The sequence below is a fragment of the Cadophora gregata genome, assembly GCF_030347475.1.
Source record: "Cadophora gregata isolate MNR1 chromosome Unknown scaffold_14, whole genome shotgun sequence".
NCBI lineage: Eukaryota > Fungi > Ascomycota > Leotiomycetes > Helotiales > Ploettnerulaceae > Cadophora > Cadophora gregata.
The window spans coordinates 111,314-126,950 of NW_026695937.1; the positions used below are offsets into that span (position 1 = coordinate 111,314).

General features: G+C 49.4%; 5 protein-coding genes across 6 annotated transcripts; 4 read left to right on the forward strand and 1 right to left on the reverse strand.

The window, feature by feature from the left end:
* Positions 1-205: 205 nt before the first annotated feature.
* ONS95_004132 (uncharacterized protein) lies at positions 206-1,723 on the forward strand (the record flags this gene model as incomplete). Its single annotated transcript, XM_058497476.1, has 1 exon — positions 206-1,723. One exon carries the CDS (start codon positions 206-208, stop codon positions 1,721-1,723), a length of 1,518 nt encoding a protein of 505 aa, XP_058352201.1.
* A 3,244-nt stretch (positions 1,724-4,967) lies between these two features.
* Positions 4,968-6,828, forward strand: ONS95_004133 (uncharacterized protein). Its single transcript, XM_058497477.1, has 4 exons — positions 4,968-5,101; positions 5,153-5,447; positions 5,509-6,335; positions 6,401-6,828. Exons 1-4 carry the CDS (start codon positions 4,991-4,993, stop codon positions 6,662-6,664), a joined length of 1,497 nt encoding a protein of 498 aa, XP_058352202.1. The 5' UTR covers positions 4,968-4,990; the 3' UTR covers positions 6,665-6,828.
* Positions 6,829-7,169: 341 nt separating this feature from the next.
* ONS95_004134 (uncharacterized protein) lies at positions 7,170-10,035 on the forward strand. The gene is made up of 9 exons (XM_058497478.1): positions 7,170-7,864; positions 7,926-7,975; positions 8,055-8,125; positions 8,187-8,361; positions 8,415-8,485; positions 8,534-8,702; positions 8,753-9,142; positions 9,195-9,277; positions 9,348-10,035. The coding sequence occupies exons 1-9, from the start codon at positions 7,818-7,820 to the stop codon at positions 9,912-9,914; spliced, it is 1,623 nt and encodes a 540-aa protein (XP_058352203.1). The 5' UTR covers positions 7,170-7,817; the 3' UTR covers positions 9,915-10,035.
* A 203-nt stretch (positions 10,036-10,238) lies between these two features.
* Positions 10,239-12,096, reverse strand: ONS95_004135 (uncharacterized protein). Its single transcript, XM_058497479.1, has 5 exons — positions 12,023-12,096; positions 11,784-11,908; positions 11,195-11,630; positions 11,066-11,136; positions 10,239-10,994 (listed from the first exon to the last, which is right to left on the reverse strand). Exons 1-5 carry the CDS (start codon positions 12,026-12,028, stop codon positions 10,385-10,387), a joined length of 1,248 nt encoding a protein of 415 aa, XP_058352204.1. The 5' UTR covers positions 12,029-12,096; the 3' UTR covers positions 10,239-10,384.
* Positions 12,097-12,177: 81 nt separating this feature from the next.
* On the forward strand, positions 12,178-15,432 carry ONS95_004136 (uncharacterized protein). 2 transcript variants are annotated; one of them, XM_058497481.1, is made up of 4 exons: positions 12,178-12,777; positions 12,836-13,067; positions 13,240-13,842; positions 14,096-15,432. In XM_058497481.1, exons 2-4 carry the CDS (start codon positions 12,956-12,958, stop codon positions 14,479-14,481), a joined length of 1,101 nt encoding a protein of 366 aa, XP_058352206.1. In that variant the 5' UTR covers positions 12,178-12,777; positions 12,836-12,955; the 3' UTR covers positions 14,482-15,432. The 2 variants fall into 2 exon arrangements, with proteins under 2 accessions (XP_058352206.1, XP_058352205.1); XM_058497480.1 differs by having other exon boundaries at positions 12,753-12,777; positions 12,824-13,842.
* Positions 15,433-15,637: the final 205 nt, after the last annotated feature.

Below are 15,637 nucleotides of genomic sequence, written 5' to 3' on the forward strand. Positions count from 1 at the left end.
GGGGTCCCGGGGCCTGGGCCTGGACCTGGTCAAGTATTCCCGTCGGGTGCCCCCATGCTCCCCCAGTCAGAACACCCACCTACCTTACCCAGCTACCCTACCTAGCCTGTCGAGCTTCAATTAAAAATCCCCATAACCTCTGCGTCTCCAATTCTAACTTTCCTGCTCCCTCTCCCAACCTTTCCAATGCATCCCATACTCGACGATGACATCCGAGTCCGAATCCGACGACAACTCAGACCCGCCCGTACGCCAAATCTTCGTTAAGGGCGATGCAGGGGTCTTCTCCTTCGACGGCTACCACCTCGAGTTCCAAGATCATCGCTACGCTAGGAATGTTGCGCAATATATTCCCCTTCTCGAACCTCTGCCATCCAGTACAGGCACCACTGCGGCACGTCAACCGAGACACGACGATAGTAAGCCTCACGGATGGTGGCAGAGCCAATGCGTGTTTCGCGGCCTGAGTTCCGATGGGACGACGATCGAGGAATTGCAGGATGTCTTGAGGGGCCGCGAGGACGATCCCATCGCAGACGATATATTGGATCTGCAGGAACGGGCGAGGAGGAAGTTCAAGGCTATGAATAAGGAGGCTAGAGAAATCAATTGGCTGCATCATATGTCGGACGAGGAGAAGGCAATGAAAGACCCCAGAAGATATTTGAAGGAGACATTTCCGGCTGGGTCGAAGAGCAAGGAGACTGTGCTCTTGACCACGCACTTCGTCATAAACATCCAGGATACTGCGAGGGAACTGGGACTGCGATGCGAATACACTCACGCACCTACAGACGGCGACGCCGTCCTTCAGATGGCCAAGTACTGGGTTGTGGTCGGGCAGGACAGGTCCATCGTAACAGAGAAAGTGCGGATGATTGAACGGGAGACACAACGACTGAAGCGTGAAAAAGAAGAAGGTCAACAGGAGCTGCGGCGGAAGAATAAAGTTATCAAGACCACACAGACACGGACGGGGAACGAAGAGGCCATAGCGAGGAGCAAGGACTGGGATGTGGCTGGGCTCTGGAGCATCAGCTGTCCCCACATCGAGCAAGCCTGGGACGTGGGAAGTCTTACCATGAGCCTGTACCTGGAGACAACAGAGAAGGGACCGCAGATGTTTGCATATTTCGACTTTGGCGTTCTGACGGGAGTTCTTCGCTTCGAGAAGCAGAAGGGTGATACGAAGACGTCATCATCACCACGGCCCGCTGTGTACAGTAATGTTGTTGATGATGACGAGCACAAGAGCGGGGAAGACAACGAGAGGGATGAAGAGCCGGAGTATGCTGAGGAACATCTCGATGATGATGATGATGATGAGAACAGTGACAAGTCGAGCGACACATACGATGAGAAGGAAGACGACGATGATGAAGACGATGAAGACAGGCGGAGCCCAACCCCTGAAGCATTCTACTTCGATACCATCACGCAACCCTCAGCAAAACACCCAACGTGGAACTTTCGTTTCCGAGGAGAAGAAACAGGCCAAGGAGAAATCGAAATCGGGTCCGACTCCGAACTGTACAGCATTACGTTCTGCAGTCCGAGAGGTCAGACGTTGAAAGGAGTAATTGGAAGTAGTTCCTTTGGAGAGTGTACATTCACAGGCGTAAGGGTAGGTGGTGATGGGAACGAGCCTCTGGATATCCGTGAGGAGTGGGCGAGTAGAAATGCTTCGGCGTATGATGATGCTAGGATTGGGAGATGGCATTGAGTCTGGCGTTGGCTTTTGGGTGGCAGGCATATTGATTCGGACAGGTACAAGTGCAGCAGTCTTGGCATTTAAAAATGGAGGATACCTTTCTTGGGGCGGGCGCTGTGGTGTTTAGATGTTTTGTCTTTTGGTTCCTGGAGGGATTTGTGGCTCCCAGCTGGATGGCGACGGTTGCATATACCCCTTTACGTACGCAAGTCTTGCATTTACTTTCAAATTTACCTGAATTGGGATTCTACTTTCGCCTGGCAAAAACTCACCATTCTCATTTCAATGGTGTCATGCTACCATGTTTTGCATTTCTATGAACATATACAGGGGAAGCGTCCCCTTGAATCTATATGATTCCTGCCTCTGGCTCGTGCACATTGAGTCCCAATTGGCGCGAGCACCATCGATACCTCTACATAATCACAGTCATCTCACTAGCTTTTCATAATAAGTGACGTCCCTCAGCCGTACCACACAGCCTCGTGCTAGGATTTGTCTTTCGGATTATTGAACTCGTGCAAGTTTTCTCACAAAATCGCCGTGGACAGCCAGAGGATCGGGCGTACCAACATCGCACCTGGTCATCTCTTAGTGATAGAAATCCACGCTGTGACCACCACAAGAAGAATACTAGAGGATCCCGGTGATTCTCAAGTCTTACGTCCATTCTTGACTACATGCTCTCGAAGTATTGTCTTGCACCAGACGAGCTTAGAAGGGCTTCTCCTGGCTTCTCCAACAACAACACAACCAATCATTACATCCTTCTATTTCTTCTGATACCAATCACTCAATCTATATTTGGTCTCGCCATCATACACAGAGAGTCGCTGCAACGCCTCTTCGCCCTCTCGAATAATAGTCTTGCGGATCTCAGGCGTTCTCGGCAGAATCTGGCACTTGAATGGATTCGGCCTCATATTCAATCCATTTCTATTCACATGTCAGCTTCTGTAATTTTCGTACAAGGAACAAGCAAGAATTACGTGTAATCGAAAATGTCTACAGGGATCTCCTTCCCACTTGCATCCCTCGCCTTCCTGATGTTGAATGCCCACAGCAGACGTGCGATGGTCATGAACGTGCCTTGTTCGGCTAATCCTTGGCCACTGCAAACACGTCGACCCCAGCCGAACGTCATATATCCCCTTTCATTAGGAAATGGACGAGATGCCGAGTCTTCTTTCAAATATCGAGATGGGTTGAAACGATCTGGATCGGGAAATTCTCGCTCGTTATGATGAATCGCCCAGACATTACCTTGGACCCAAGTTCCCTTCGGTATATGCCAGCCCTGGATTTCGTTAAAATTTCATTTCCCGGTAAATGAGCTATGGTTGCCTACCTTGTACTCATCGTCCTGGATAGGTGCGTGAGGCTGTCCGCCAATGATAGCAACTGATCGCCACCGAAAGACTTCTTTGACGAAAGCCTTGATATACGGTAGATTCGGCTCGTCATCGATAGATGGACTCCTCCCAGATCCAACGACTCGATCGAGTTCCTCCCACGCCTTGGGGAGAACCTCAGGGAAAGCGCAACATGCCAGGACGAATGTGACTAGTGTCGAGCTGGACGTGTCGCTCCCAGCTCCGAACAAATTCCCTGTTAAAGCTGCGATTTCTTCTGGTCTTAAATCGTACTGTGGCGCCTCGTTGAACAGCTTCTTAACGTAACATTGGGGCTACTCGGGGTTTTTGTTTGCTTCTTCGGCTAGCGAATAATAGAAACTGCCTCCTCTGCCGTTCTTGCCGCCAAGGCCATGCTTCCACGGGGCAATGGAGGTTGGGAACTTCGCCAAGACTGGCCCAGCGATGTCAATATGTCTTTCACTTCATTTTGAGATTGGTGAGCTTACAAGGGAATGTCTCCATAAGCATGGGAAAAGTCTTTCCGGGTACGTTCAGCTCAGCAGCTCGCTGCATGACTGCCAGAACTTCACTGATGATCGGATCCTTGGTACTCGCAATCCTCCTCCCAAACCCAATAATGGAGACAACACTCGCAGCATAGCGCTCAAAATGCTTCTCATAATCCTCAGGCGTTTGCAAAATGTTGTACGCGACGAGCATACTCTCATCATTCTGAAAGCCCCGGTAGTTACGAACTTGCTGGAGACCGACACCCATGTGCGTGAGTTTGCGGTGGACTCGCCATCGAGGACCGTAGTACATAGACACGAGATTCGTCTGTCCAGGACCAAGTTCGCCGAAAACAACCATTCGTGGTCGGGAAGCGTAGATTCCTGCTCGCTTGTCGAGCAGTTCGGATGCTGCCCAGGCGTCACAGATCCAGACTGTGGGGTTTCGACCAATCCAGAATGTGATTACATTAGTGTTGTAATTTTTTGCTACCTCTTCAAAGTAGATCCAAGGTTTGGTATCAGGTAAAAGATGTGTGTTTCCGATAATTGGGAGGGGAAATGGACCTGGTGGCTGTCCAATGTTAGCGTTGGGCTCTCAAGACTGGTATTTGCAATTCCCACCATTCTGAAATGAAGATATATCATGTGTGCATAATCCGCTGCCAAAATCGCACACCCAACTCCAAGCATCGTGAGAGCCACGTTTGTGGCTCCATACCTGGAAACAACTGCCTGTATTTGCGACCAGGCCACGGCCGAAGAGAAAGAGTCTGAGAGCATGGTCGTTAACCGGCTTGCATCAAGATTCTAAAGTTTGATCTTCTCATTCGGGCTTTACGCTCTCTCACACATGGAGGAAATATACTTGTGCTATTTCCGTTCATCGGATCTATCACACCGTCTGTCACATGGATGCACGTATCCCACTCTGGACATTTGCAATCACACACGTGCAGCTCACTTATGCATGTGGGGCTTCGAGTCGCTTTCTGTAGGTAAGGTGTGCAGAAACCCCACGAAGCTTAAGAGGAAAAGTCCAGGCACTGGAAATAGTTTCGTCTGCCAATGTGCTCGCTACCCCGCTCCCCCCAACATTACCCCGGAAATCAGTAACAGGAGCACCGGCCATCCAATGACAACAACAGACTGCCTCGCTTCAGATTTCATACCCATGTGGGACAAGGGTCTGACTCGGATTAATTCATTCGATAACGAGGCTTTGTTGATCCGTCGAAAAAGCTACATGATCGTCATATGTAGCCTTGAGAATCCCCTCCTCCAACAGATAGGCAAGATAGATTGTGCTTCTCCAACAATCAGAGACCATGTCTTCCCACGTCACTATACCGGAAACCTCTCTTTGGGCCAATCGAAAATGTCTTCTTCTTTGCTGTCTCGTTTCAACAGCCAATATGCAGTATGGCTTCGACTCTGCAGCAGTCGGAGCTCTTCAGGCAATGCCTGGCTTTCTTAAAGTGTTTGGATATGAGGATCCGACCAGTCCTTTGGGATATGGCATCGATGTAAACAAGCCATCCTCAAATATGGTCACCACTGAGCTTATATATGAATAGAGTACCTTTCAACGCTTGATCACTTCCCTCCTGACTCTGGGATCTTTCCTGTCTTCACTCATAGCCGGCTCCTTCAGTGCCTACTTGGGCCGTAAGCAAGCCTTATGGCTAGCATGTCTTCTCAACGCCGCTGCAGTAGCCATCCAAATCGCGACAACAGGCAAAGGAGTATTGTACCTAGGCCGTTTCCTCCTCGGTCTCGCAAATGGATTCTTCGTCACGTTCTCGAATGTGTACACTGCCGAAGCAGCGCCCGCTCATTTACGTGGTGTGATGGTGGCACTTTTCGCTTATTGTGAGTCACTTGTTTACTTTTCTTGCATTGTAGCCGAGCGAGGCTGACATGACTGACGAAGGGGTAAACATTGGTTCTATCCTCGGCGCTACGGTTGATAATATCACGCGCGTGCACATGTCTAAAGCGTCCTATCAAATCCCTCTTGGCTGTCTGTACATCGTTCCCACTATCCTTGCCATAGGCCTCTTCTTCGTACCAGAGTCGCCTAGATGGCTACTACATAAAGGACGAGACTCTCAGGCTCGCGCTGCCTTGAACAAGCTTCGAGGCACATCTGTTGAAAGGCAATATATCGAGCTCGAATGGGCTGAGATGGTTCGTGGTGTGGAAGAGGAGAAGAAGTTGGAGAAGAGTATCGGCTTCCTCGACATGTTCCGAGGCTCAGACCTTCGACGAACTCTGCTCTGCTACGGCATGATCGGTTGTCAAACTGCAAGTGGCATCTGGTTCCTCATCGGATATCAGACATACTTCCTCAGTCTCGCTGGCATCACGAAATCATTCGAGTTCTCGGTCATGAATACTGTGATTGGATTCATTGGCGTCAATGTTGGCATGTATTGTATTCGACATGTATTTGGTCGTCGGTCGATTCTGATGATCGGTGCTACGGCCTGTGGACTGTGTCAACTTGCTTCGGCGGTGGCTTATACCGTTAATGCGGGGTCCACGGATACTGGTAAGGTCCTGGTAGCGTTTACAGCAATATTTTACTTCTTCTACAACGGCTGTGTTGGTTCAGCTAGTTATCCCGTGGCGACCGAGCTTGTGAGTTCCAGGTTGAGAGCTTGGACTGTAGGAACCGCTACGAGCTTGGGGTACATTCTTGCGTGGCTGGTGGGGTTCTGTAGTCCATATTTTATCAATCCCGAGGACCTAAACTGGGTACGTTGCTTTAATCTCCCAGCCCCCGGCTCTCTCGTTCTCGATAGAAGCTGATAGCAGTGCAGGGACCGAAATATGGCTACATATGGGCAGCATCAAACGCCATTTGCGTCGTGTTCTTCTTTTTCTTCATGCCCGAGATGAAAGGTCGTTCTCTAGAGGAACTTGACGAAATTTTCGAAGCACGCACCCCGGCTTGGAAATTTAAGCAGTTCCAGTGCACGATCAGAGATGAAGCTGCATTTGATATGGCCGAGCGGACAGGAGTCAGGATTGGAAAGGAAGGAGGCGTTAGCGAGCAGATTGACGATAGAAGTGAGCGGGTTTAGAGGGGAGGACTTCCAGGTCTAGATGCCAAGTATTACCTGACGATTGACTTTGAGGGATAAAGCGAGTTGACTTTCTGCTTGTCAGAGCGGGAAGGTTGAGGCGGCGCTTAATGACGATAGACTTTGGACTGACACGAGTCAAGATTAATACACTGCTTTTGGCCAATGAATATCTTTCAATCTACATCCGTCTAGAAATTTTTCCATAGGGCACAATCTTTTGTCTTGGCAAAACGAAACAAAAGGTTGAATTCACGACATGTGTCCATTCTTGGAACTGCCAATAATTGGTTTATAAAGCAGACACAAACCTGGTCGCCCGAGTTCAGTCTTTCCAAGATTTGACATGCGCAATCATGTGTTGAAATCTGATCTCGTTGGCACAGACAAGCAAGTTGCTACCTTAGATCCGGTTCGTTGACTTTTGACCCACGAACGAGGTTCTGGGACTTCATCCTTGACGACAGCAAGGCTTGTCATGTGGGACTCGTCCACTTCCGTCTTTCTCGTATGCCCTCTCACATGGTAAAGACAAATATCAATTTCACCAAACCTGGTCACGATCCATCTCTCAAGCCGCAATTCTTACCACCGGTTCAATCTGTGGGGTTGTTGACTCCCAATCTCGGGGAGGAGAGGCAAAAAGGAGGAGACCCCGCAAACTTCCCGTCTCGAATAATTGGATCTGCAGAATTCCAGCACCTCCATGATTTCAAACCCCTGGACTGGATTCGGAAGACATGGATACCAGATTTAGACGAGTTATGCACTACTGTATTGACCCAGGGCCTGCAGCAACTGGTCAAAGCGATAGTGAAGCTTAGTGATTGATAGGGTTGCATTGCATGGAGGCTAGCTCGGTCGTAGGCTGGAGAGACTGGGCCCCACGCTGATACCAGGTGTCTCCTCACTTGTGACCTTGTACGAATAAGAAAGAGATAAGGTTTCGTGTTGAGAAGGACGAGAATGGCTTTCATTCTTGTACTACATTTGATCCGTCTGCTGCTAAGTGTCTTGTAATCCAACGAATTTTTAGTTGAGGCTTGCATCGTCAAGACGATTCGACTGATGCCAAGATCTGATACTTGATTGTCTGAACCGGGTCTGAAATCTGTTCATTCGTGATAGCTTACAAGATATCGAAAAGACAGACATGGAGACAAGAGTTGAGGCCAATCATGGGAGGCATCTGGCTCACAGGTTCGTGATTTCCTCGTTCCTCTTTAGATTGTAAAAGCTGCGAGCTAACAACAATCGACAGCCATGCCCACGAAGAAGACGTCCCAGGGACGGTGAACTTGAATGCAGCAGGTACGTGACACAGCCTGTTCCAGCAAAAGACAAGTGGTGAATCTATGTTATGAAAGAACGAAACTGACTGCACCTGCAGAGGGCGACGAAACAGGATATGGACAAGCACTGTTCCCGGTTCCTGCTGCTGATCCGAACGATCCCCTTCAGGTATGGCCATTCTTTGCAGCATAGTATGATAAAGACGTACATTATACTGAGACGAAAGTAGTGGCCCAAGTATAAGAAGACGATGATTCTAGTCATTTGTTCACTCTATTCTTTCCTGGGCAACTCGGCCTTGCTAGGCCCTTCCGTATACATTGGAATATACTCAGAGGAGTTCAAAATCACGCCAGCTGTTGCATCTGGATTGGTATCATATCCCAATCTTGCCTTTGGTTTCGGTGAGCATAGTTGTCTCCAAGACTTAGCCTCATAAATCTGATGATACGGACAGGCTCCCTCGTCCTTGTCCCAGCATACCTTAAATTTGGAAGACGGCCGGTCATGTTGTTCTCTTTAATCTGTGTAAGCTTCATCAATTTCCCACTGAATAGTCCCATTAACAGTAAGCAGTTCATCGCTGGTCTCATCGGTGCTTCCCAATCCACGACCTTTACCGGACTGATGATATGTCGGGTCTTGCATGCTTTCGGCTCTGGGGTCTGCGAAGCTCTCCCCGTACAACTCGTCAACGACATCTTCTTCTTGCACGAACGCGGCAAGAGAATTGGGTACTACACTGGTAAGCAAGATCCACAGTTCCAAGGCTCAAAAAGTCTGACAAATGAATAGTCTGTCTCTGCCTCGGAGCCACAGGGCCACTTTATGCAGGATACATGCTCGCAGGCGGATATTCCTGGCGACTATTCTTCTACGTCGAAATCGCATTCGCAGGCGCCCTCTTCATCCTCGCATTCATCTTCGTCGAAGAGACAATGTACAAGCGTGTTGTACCAACCTTACTCTCCTCCAGCCTCAATGACAGCAGGGAGAACCACTCGAAAGAAGAGAAGGTCGTACACGCTGAGAGTGCTGCGTCATATGTGCCGCCGCGGAAGCCGTTCCTTGCTACGTTGAAGCCATGGAGTGGGATTGATCGTGAGGCGGAGTTCTTCTTGACTATGTTGAGACCGTTCACGCTGTTCTTTGTGCCGGCTGTGTTCTGGGTTATTACTAGCTATGGTATGTTTGGCTACTTCACCAGTCAACAATTCAAGGTACTGATTTAACTTAGGTATTTACATCGGTCTCGGGGCATTGGCATTCAACTTTACGTTTCCCCTCAAGATCGTAGCACCACCGTACAACTGGTCAGCCGTAAGTTATATTCCGCTAATCAATCCTAGATACCACCTCCTCAATGACATATGACTAACACACTTTTCAGACAAACTCAGGCCTCATAGCCGTCGCAAACGCAGTCGGCTTCTTCCTCGCCGTCCCCTTCACATTCACATCCGACCGCCTCGCCGCCCACCTCACCCGCAAGAACGGCGGCATCCGCGAAGCCGAAATGCGTCTCGGCGTCCTCTGGCCCGCGGTATTCATCGCCCCCGCCGGCCTCATCCTCTACGGCTTCACGGCAGAGCGAGATCTCCACTGGATGGGATACTTCGCCGGCGTGGCGATGGTGAACTGGAGTGCTTATTTCTTCTTCTCGTTCACGCTCGCGTATGCTGTGGATAGCTATACGGCTAATACGAGTGAGATGCTTGTTGCGATGAATTTGGGGAAGCAGGCGATTAGTTTTGGGATGGGGTTGTATTTGTTGGATTGGATTCTGGAGAGGGGGTATGCGGTGGTTATTAGTGGGATTTTTGTCGCTGTGCTGGCGGCGAATAATTTGGCGTTGTTTGTTTTTGTGTTTGCGGGGAAGAAGATTAGGATTGTGACGGCGCATTCGTTTGTGGGGAGGATGCATAAGAAGACTGCTGGGACAGTGTTGACGCATTAGGTTATTGGATGGGGACTTGTGGCCCAGTGTCTGGGGGGAGCAAACCATGAGCATCGCGTTGAAGCGAAACGTTGGTGGGCTGGCTGATGTATCTACTGAAAGTATGTTCCATAAACATTTATAGTACAGTTTGTAAACCCTGCGTGAAATTCACTTGCTCGAATCCATGTCAATTGCTTATCAACCTGCCTTCATTTTGTGGTTCGCTGCCAGCCTCGCTTAGCATAAATCAACATTATCTCCTTGCAAACCTCAGCCCATCTATATGTATGTCCTGCACTAAATGTAGCCCTCCAGTCTCTCAAGATCTTCAAAAACGGCGTCTTTCCAGTGACTGAAGTGACCAAGAGGTCTTAAAGTTCTTTGGAGTGGTTCACTAATAACTACATAGCAATTACCTAGGTATTCCCCACTTTGATGGCTCCCCACTGCAATCTCGCCAAATCCACAAGCATCAACATTTCACCACCTCACAACCTCGCCTCCTCCTGCCCAACATTCCCATTCACCTCCTCATTCCTCCAATACTGCGTGAAGTCATGACAAATCGCATAAACCCCCTGATCAAACACCCTCCTCTTCTCCTCATCCTTCCCTGCCTCCTCAACCATCATCAAAAACGGATCTTCCGTCAACGCCTTACTCGGATCCGTCGCACTAACCCTCAAGAAATTATCGCTACTAACAGGATTAATAACCGTCTCCCAAATCTCCCTCCTCACCCTATCATACTTATCCAGGATCTCCTGCCCGGCAACACCCCTCGCGATACCCTCAAGACATTGCGCCAGCCCACCAACGTCGACGAGTCCACCTGTGAGGCCGAGTCCGCCGAAGGGGTTGCAGAGGTGTGCGGCGTCGGCGGCGAGGAGGATACGACCCACGCGGAAGGAGGGCGCGCAGCGTTGGTGGATGCGGTAGGGACCGACGTTGAGGAGCTTGTAGGAGCCGGGTTTGGGGTTGCCGGGGAGCATGCGTTCGTATTTGGCAGGTTGGTGGGCGATTACTTGTTCGGGGGTGAGGGTTGTGTCTTCGCCATAGGAGACGCGCCAGAGGCCGTCGGTGGTGATTTTTGCGGCCCTGGGGGTAGAGGTGTAAGTAACTGATCTGTTTGTGGACTTTGAATGGGGCTAGGAGGGAAGAGAACTTACATGTAGTAGTCTACCGGGTCTATTATGAAGTTGACATCGTCGTAGCCGAATTTCTCGAATGGATAGTAGACCTATCTTTAGGTCAGTGCCAATTATTCCAATATAGCATTCCCTGAGGGAGTAACACACGTTTGTAGCCACAATCTGCGCATCCCACGTCTTGCCCGGAAACTCACTCCCAAAAAGCGTCCTCCTAACCTGACTATTAGCCCCATCACACCCCACCAAATAGTCCCCCTCTACCCTCTCCTCCACTCCATCCTCCCCCTTTACAACCGCCCAAACTTTCCCCTCTCCATTAACCACATCAACAACATTCGAATCCCATCTCACTTCTATATTATCATGTCTTTCTATATGTTCGACGAGTAAGGCGCCTAGCATACCGAGGGGAAGAACGGTGAGAGCTTCAGGGTTGTGAGGATGCTGTGAGACGTTTCTGATGGAGGTTATGGCTTCGCCGCGGATGTTGCGCCAGGTCATGTGGTCGGGGATGAGACCGCGGGTGCGGACGTCTGGGAGGACGCCGGCGGAGGCGAGGACGCGGATTGCGGAGGGGGCATAGCTGGGAGGAAGATGTGTTAGCTTGTGAGGTTATGTGTGAAATTGCCTGCCTGTCATTTCCTATTTGTTTGGCTTTTTTGGGTACAGTGTACCAATCTCCTTCATTGGAGAGTTGGCTTTGCGATTGGGTATCTGTAAAGAATGTAGCACTTACTGAGCAGCTCTCGGTCGATCATCAACTTTTGACGCGGAATCGAGGAGTGTGACATTGATACCTGGGACCTTTGCCAGGAGTAATGAGAGGAGGAGGCCCGACGGGCCAGCGCCTACGATTATGACCTGTAAGTCGTGTTAGAAGAGTAGCTACCAATTTATTTCTCGTGCAGAATTCCTAGCAGTCGAAAAAAAAGCAATCGAAAACGTCATTCTGCAGATGCTACAATGGGGACATACGTGCATAATTCCTGGCACTTCTCAAGCACAGAATGTAGGAGAGTCAATAGATGGAACAACTTTGTCAAGTCGAGATACTGCTGAAGAGTAGAAAACCTCAAAGCAAGATATCTCAATCTCAAAGTCAACAAACAAGAAGATCCAACAAAAAAAAAGTCTTAAAGCTATCAAGAATCTAAACACGCAAGATCTTAGCTCCAGGACCAGGAGGACACTATCCTGCTCCACCATATCTTCAGATCAAACCATCAATCAGCGTCTGACAGGACGAGATCCCTTCTCACACCAGGCAATATGCATGCAAGTATGTGGGTTCCTCCCCGAGCGTCTCTCCTCTTTCTGATCACGATCGTAATAATCGACGAGAATCATGGATGGCAAAGAGTGAGAAAGTTGACCCCACATGGCATATGCATGCACCTCCTGTACTACCCCGCGCCTCGCCAAGAAAAGTTCCCACAGGGGTCTTTCCCTCCCTCTCGCTACTTGTACCTACCTCAGGGGAGGAAGAGGGGTGTAGGGTAAGAGCCAGGGATCGGGAATCCTCCTTTTTGACGACGCCTTGTGCTTTGTGTCTGATGGGAAAGGAGGATGGATGAGTGGGTGGGTAAAATTGGTTGGGGAAGGTGGTGGAGGAAAGTAAACTTTTATGTGGATGATGATGTGGAGAGAAGAGGGACCTAGTAGGTGAGGACTTGATATCTTCGAAACAAATATAGAAATTCTGATTAGGACACTCATGCAAGAGAGAGCAGGTGACTTTCACGTTTTTAGTGTTGATTTCAGCTCATTCTGAGGTAGGATTACAAAAAGACACAAGCGAGAAATAAACAACGACCACAGCAAATCTCACGACCACCCTATCGGATAAGTTATCAGTTAATAAGCAGAATAAAACCTACCAAGACAGAGCTCTGGAGCATAAGAAAAATAATGGCACATATCCAGATCAATGACTCTCACTTCCGTACTCTTAAAGACAAAGTCGTCGTCTTAACAGGAGGAGCAAACGGCATTGGCCGTGCTGCCGTGAGGCTGTTCCATGGTATGTCAAGCGTCTCTTCATCTTCAACTTCATTGAACCCCTTTGAATGCTGTTTCTATATACCTCCTGGTGTACCTTCTCATTTCTCATCCCTCCAACTCTCAGCCCTTCACCCCGCTCTCAAACCACAGAATCCAACTCCATCAAATCTGACTCCTCCCCCTCTCCACAGAACACGGCTCCTCCATCCTCTTCGGCGACACAAACACCCCCCTCGGCGTCGCCCTCGAAACAGAGATCTCCTCCCCCCGCGCGAGATTCCTCCTCTGCGACGTGACGTCCTATTCGTCTCAACTGGAACTCTTCCGAACCGCGATTAAACTCTTTGGGAGGATTGATATCGTGGTTGCGAATGCGGGGATTTCGGTCCCGAGGGATCCGTTTGTTTTTATGGATGGTGATGGTGATGGTGATGGTGGGGATGGTGAGGGAGAAAAGGGTGAAGGAGGAGAGGAGGAAATTGAGAGGGAGTTCCCGACTGGGGAGATTGATGTTAATCTGAAGGGGTGTTTGTTTACGGCGAGGATTGGGATGTTTTATTTGAGGAGGAATGGGAGATTTGCTCGAGGGGGAGGTGATGTGGGAGGAGGAGGAGGAGGAGGAGGAGGAGGAGGGGATTTGGTGCTGGTGAGTAGTATTGCGGGGTTTAAGGAGAGTACCGGGTTGGCGGTTTACACGGCTAGTAAGCATGGGGTTTTGGGATTGTTGAGGGGGGTGAGGGTTCAGGCTGGGAGGGAGGGGGTTAGGGTTAATGCTGTTTGTCCATGGATGACTAGTGAGTGTTGTTTATCTACTGTCGTTTCTTCTCACTTTATCTATTCCCTTTTCTGGTGAGTTTAAAGTTATTTTGGGACGGGAAGTACGGTTCTTTTTGTGTTTTCTCGGTTGGGTTGAGAGATTGGTAGGAGGGCGATAAGCTTGGTAGAGAGGGTCTTGATATTTGGGTATTTGGAGTTGCGGAATTGCCCAGGCAGTCATATTCCATCCATCTAGCGGGCGTGAGAAATGAGTGCTGACTACTGAAACAGGAACAGCAATGGTAGCCGGCATCGAATCCGGCTGGAGAGAGCTCCAACTCCCCGAAAACGACCCCACCGACGTCGCGAAATCCATCCTCATCTGCGCGACCGCAAACCGCTCCCTCCCTTCCCCCTCTCCTCTTCCTTCTACCCAGCCCTCCTCCACCTCCACATCTAACTCAGATCCAAGCAGCAGTACCAACCACGCAGGAGTCAACCTCCCTTTCTCAGGCAAGATCCTCTTCGTAGCTGGCGGCCAGAGTTATGAGATTGAAGATAAGATGGTGGAGTTGGAGCCGGTCTGGTTGGGGAAGGAGAATAGTGAGGATTTGGAGAGGGGACAGGAGTTTTTGATGAGGGAGGGGACGAGTTGGGATACGAGTTTGGGAAAGTAGGTTTGGGGAAGTGAGATGGTGGAAAGGGGAGGGATGGAAAGAGTGTGAGGGGGTGTATATGGGTGTGTGTTTATGTGAGGAGCGAGGAGGGGGGATTCGAGGGATGACTGGAATGATAAGCCATGGGTTAGCATGAATAGTTTACGTGTTGAATTGGGCACAGTACTTTTCGTGGTCAAGGCTTCACGTCTTGCTCCGAACCGAATACAAAAATATCATTCTATCATTCTACAGGTGGCCCCTCCCCCCTTTGCCACTTTTTGTCCTCTTCTACGCTGTCCCGTGGAACGATTCCTTCTTATGACTGGTCATTTAACTAGGAGAGTGTATCACATCACATCCACTCAGACTTTATTTCCAGACGCGAAATCCACCCTTCCACTGTCGAGTCTTTTGCCCTTTGGTCAGTGTTTATGAAACTTGTGCCTCTGTTGCTTCCCGGCGTTCCTTTGGCTTGCGTGGCTGTTTCGTAGGGGTTAATTGGGTTTTTCCATTCTGAGGGGCGGGTTAGACACCGCGAGGGCGAAGGACGAAGAGAATGAGAACTGGTAAATAGACTTGACCGAAAAGTAGATGGTAGGAAGTGAAGTAAGAAAAATGAAACAAATGCGACGAATAGGAATGAGGCCAGCTTCCACACTTTCCACTCAACCTAAATAACCCCTGGGGAAGCGTAATCGGGTACCGCAATCTGAGATGTGGGTAAGAGTGCATTGAGTATGTGATTGATGAGCGGAGGAGGGCAGAAACTATACGGTAGATGAGGCACAGCACAGTGACAGCAAATCAGGAGGTTTGGTGGATTTGAAAGGGAGTGTTTGAGTTGATAGAGGGTTACAGTCGGGTAGTATTTGTATGCTTGTCTGTTGGGAGGGAAGGTTAAAAAACACCAGGATTAGGATTACGAAACGTTGACATAAAAGTTAAATACAATTTTCTGTCATATGTAAGTTATTATGTCACATTCTGGTCTGCACGTTGAAGTCATCTTGTTTGAGTCTGGTCTGGTAGCATAGCATGGGTAGGAGTGAGGAAGTAGAACTGATGGGTTGCACTGAGGGAAGAGATATTAGGCTCTTACTGCAGTTCCGTGGCGTAGGCAAATATTTGCCCGGACCAGCCCAGCTTGGAGACGACAGAAAACTGTGTTATCGTG